Source organism: Seriola lalandi, unplaced genomic scaffold, assembly GCF_002814215.2.
Source record: "Seriola lalandi dorsalis isolate HSWRI2012SDOR001 ecotype SW California unplaced genomic scaffold, Sedor1 jcf7180002054561, whole genome shotgun sequence".
In the NCBI taxonomy this organism is placed as follows: domain Eukaryota; kingdom Metazoa; phylum Chordata; class Actinopteri; order Carangiformes; family Carangidae; genus Seriola; species Seriola lalandi.
In genome coordinates, this window is record NW_019525114.1 from 149,163 (window position 1) to 152,264 (window position 3,102).

The 3,102-nt window shown below is 40.4% G+C and overlaps 1 protein-coding gene across 2 annotated transcripts in view; it reads left to right on the forward strand.

The window, feature by feature from the left end:
* rbbp5 (retinoblastoma binding protein 5) overlaps nt 1–2,606 on the forward strand; it is a 10,159-nt gene extending 7,553 nt beyond the window's left edge. For both annotated transcript variants that reach the window (XM_023416161.2, XM_023416162.2), the window contains exon 14: nt 2,201–2,606. In XM_023416161.2, the coding sequence (XP_023271929.1) occupies nt 2,201–2,253 (53 nt within the window). In that variant the 3' untranslated portion in view covers nt 2,254–2,606. The remainder of the gene's footprint in view (nt 1–2,200) is intronic.
* The last annotated feature ends 496 nt before the right edge of the window (nt 2,607–3,102 follow it).

Below are 3,102 nucleotides of genomic sequence, written 5' to 3' on the forward strand. Positions count from 1 at the left end.
AGCTCACTGATAGACCCCCACTTGTTGTAAAGCCACAGTCTGGAGGTCAGAACTCAAAACAACCCGTATATCACAGTTTGACCAGTTATCACCCAAAAATTATAAGTAGATTATTATTCCAGACTGTAACTGGAGCTCATCTTATAAACAATGACAATGCTTTAAAATACTATCGATACATTGCAAAATATGTTTGTGATAACAACAGATATATGATTAAATACTACACTCAATACTGTGACTTGCTGATCTGATTACCACTGATTCTTCCACAGCAAAGCCAGCAGCGACTTTACGTTTGCTCACAGTCATACTGTTGTTGCTGTACATGGTCATGACATAAATATGTCAACATGAACAATATGGTATGGCACACCCCAACAAATGAAGTTTTTCTGCCTGTTTGAGTAACATTTGATTGCAGCTACACAATGACCAGACGTTTCAGGAAATTACTGAACCTTGTTAAAAATGAAATCAAATATTAATGATCTTCAGTAGGAAATCATGGGCTTGAGGCTGATCGGAACATACAGAGTTCTGAGGCTGAGACGGACTAATTAATTGGTGTTTGGTCTTTTCATTGTTAATTTAAAACTTAATAACACACACTGATCCTTTAAGTGCAAGTCATTCTACTAAAATATTACCACATAAAATAACAAAGATCTGACATTAGAAAACACCAGAAAAGAATAATTCTATGATCAGTTGTTCACATCTGAGTGGAACAACTGTCTGATTAGAGACAAGTTGTTTCTAGTCACATGTAGTTTTACTGTAGCAGAATTCACAGGGACTACTCTTATACCTACATAGCTTTATTTCTTCCAGACTGTGGCTTTATGATTGTATAACTTCTGCTAACCTCAGCCTCATTCTGACTAATTTGCTGTCATTTAAACATTGGTGAAGTTGGACTGTGGTTGGCAAATGGGTGTTGACGTGGCTAACGGTGGGATGGTACAGCTTGTTTCCCTGCAGGCTAGCTGGCTAGTCTACATCTACTTCCTGCTTGGCCTTTGACCCTCCTGCTCCCACTCCCACCTCGCTCCCTGGGCTTGCCATGTGACATAAACGTTTGTCTGCAGCAGCGCCGCTCAGGTTCTGTCGTTTCTGTTTCTGTGTGTCGGAGTGATGTGGGGTGCCAGTGTACGTGTTTCAGTCTGTATTCATGTCTGAACTCATCCTACCAAGACACTGCAGGTGTGCAGTATAAATAAAGATTTTCCCCAAAATCCAAGATGTACAGCTTACAGTGAACAGGACCATTATTATTCAAATGAATAACTGCACTGGAGGAGGGATGCTTAGATGGATAACATTGGTTTTTTAAATGCACTTAAAAGAAAGTTTATTTTAGGGGGAATTTATGAACATCTTTCTTCAAACAACAGTGTATCCATTCAGCCAGTGCTTCTGTGCAGTGTCATCGGCTGCAGTGTGGGCTGTTGGACAGTCTACAGTCGATGAGTTTTGGGTTCGGTCTCTGTACAGGCAGGATGATGCCAAACCTGGCAACCTCAGTGTGATAACAAGACTTCAGGAAACTGCACACAGGCGTCGCCCTGACTGCTGTTTGTCAAACTGGTGTTTCTTGCATTTCTGTTTGTGTACACATTAAACAAACAAGATACATGTTTATTTGTGTTTCCCCCTGTGCCCAGTCTTAATGCTAAGCTAGGTTAACCACGTCCTGATCTTTTCCCTTGTTTTCTGCGTATATTTGATCAGATTTTAGTTTGTTAATGCAAAGTCAACGCGTCCTCCATGTTTCTCTGGTGTCTTGATAAATTCAGTAGTATGTACATTTCTGCTGCACTAATGCAATCAGTTCAGCAACAGAGACGCATCATAACTCACCAATCTGATGGTCTCACTTCACTCCATTCATTTCAGCCACCTCTACTTTGCTATTCTTTCTATTGTGATAGTTTGAGAACGGTGAATATGACACGACTCTGTTGTTGTGCTGTGGAAATGTGTGTTATACTGAATTTATCATGTGAAACAGTAGAGTTAATTTCACTCTTCTTCCAGTGTTTTACTCCGTATTGACTATTATTTGAGACTTGACCATCACTCGATTTCTGCTATTTATTTGAGAATTCACAATAGTTTAATCTAAGGAGGATAATGTGTCAGCAGTGTCTTGCTGGTCACGATGTGTCAGTCTGACAGTATTTGTGTTTTTCTGCAGGGAGCCTGGTCTCACAGTCGTACAAACAGCATGACATTGGAGGGATGGACTGATCACTGCTATGTACACTTGTGGAGGAGCACCAATGGGCTCAAACAAAGGGACACAAATCCTGATGTCATGTACAGACTGTGAGTGCGCAGCTTGTTTGGTGTACAGACTGTTTCCTCTCCCAACCAGAGCACAGCGTCACAGGGAACCCCCTCAGGCGGGATCACACACAGGAGCCGACAAAGAGAGCGTGAAGCAGCTGAGTCGTCACAGTAGATATCACATGTCCTCTGTTTCTGTAGGATTGGTCATGTATAGAACGCCTGTCTCCTGATAGTGTGTGTGCGTGTGTGTGTGTGTGTGTTGTCTTTCTCGTTGTTTTTATACATATTAAAACATTCTGATTTATAAATAATGAGCTGCTGTGTGGATTTCTCTTCAGGCCTGAACTAATCTTAAATCCGGACAGATGATGGCTTTCTGAGGCACGGGTCGGGTTTTGAAAGCTGAAAAAGTTTCTCATAATTATTTATCAGCTAATGTATTTTAAAAACGTAAACATAACACAACACAGGACAACATGACAGTGTGGCATCCGCATGCTTTTTGACACGTGTGCAATGAGGCAGCATATTTTGCAGGAATCTGTCTCTTGGTAGTCCACCACCTCATGATGAAACTGATTAATGCATAATGTTTTTCTCATCAAAGAATGTTATGTAAGCAGTCAGAGTAGTGTTTAACTCACTGAACGGCACTGAAGCGCATTCCTGTCAGGAAGACATACATGAAAAGTAAATAAAAATATTTTCTTTGAGATACTAAAAAAGATCATTTTAATTGTCAGATCTTTGTTTAAATGTATTAGTTACACAATTGTGACATTCAAGTTGGTGCAACTTTACATCGTT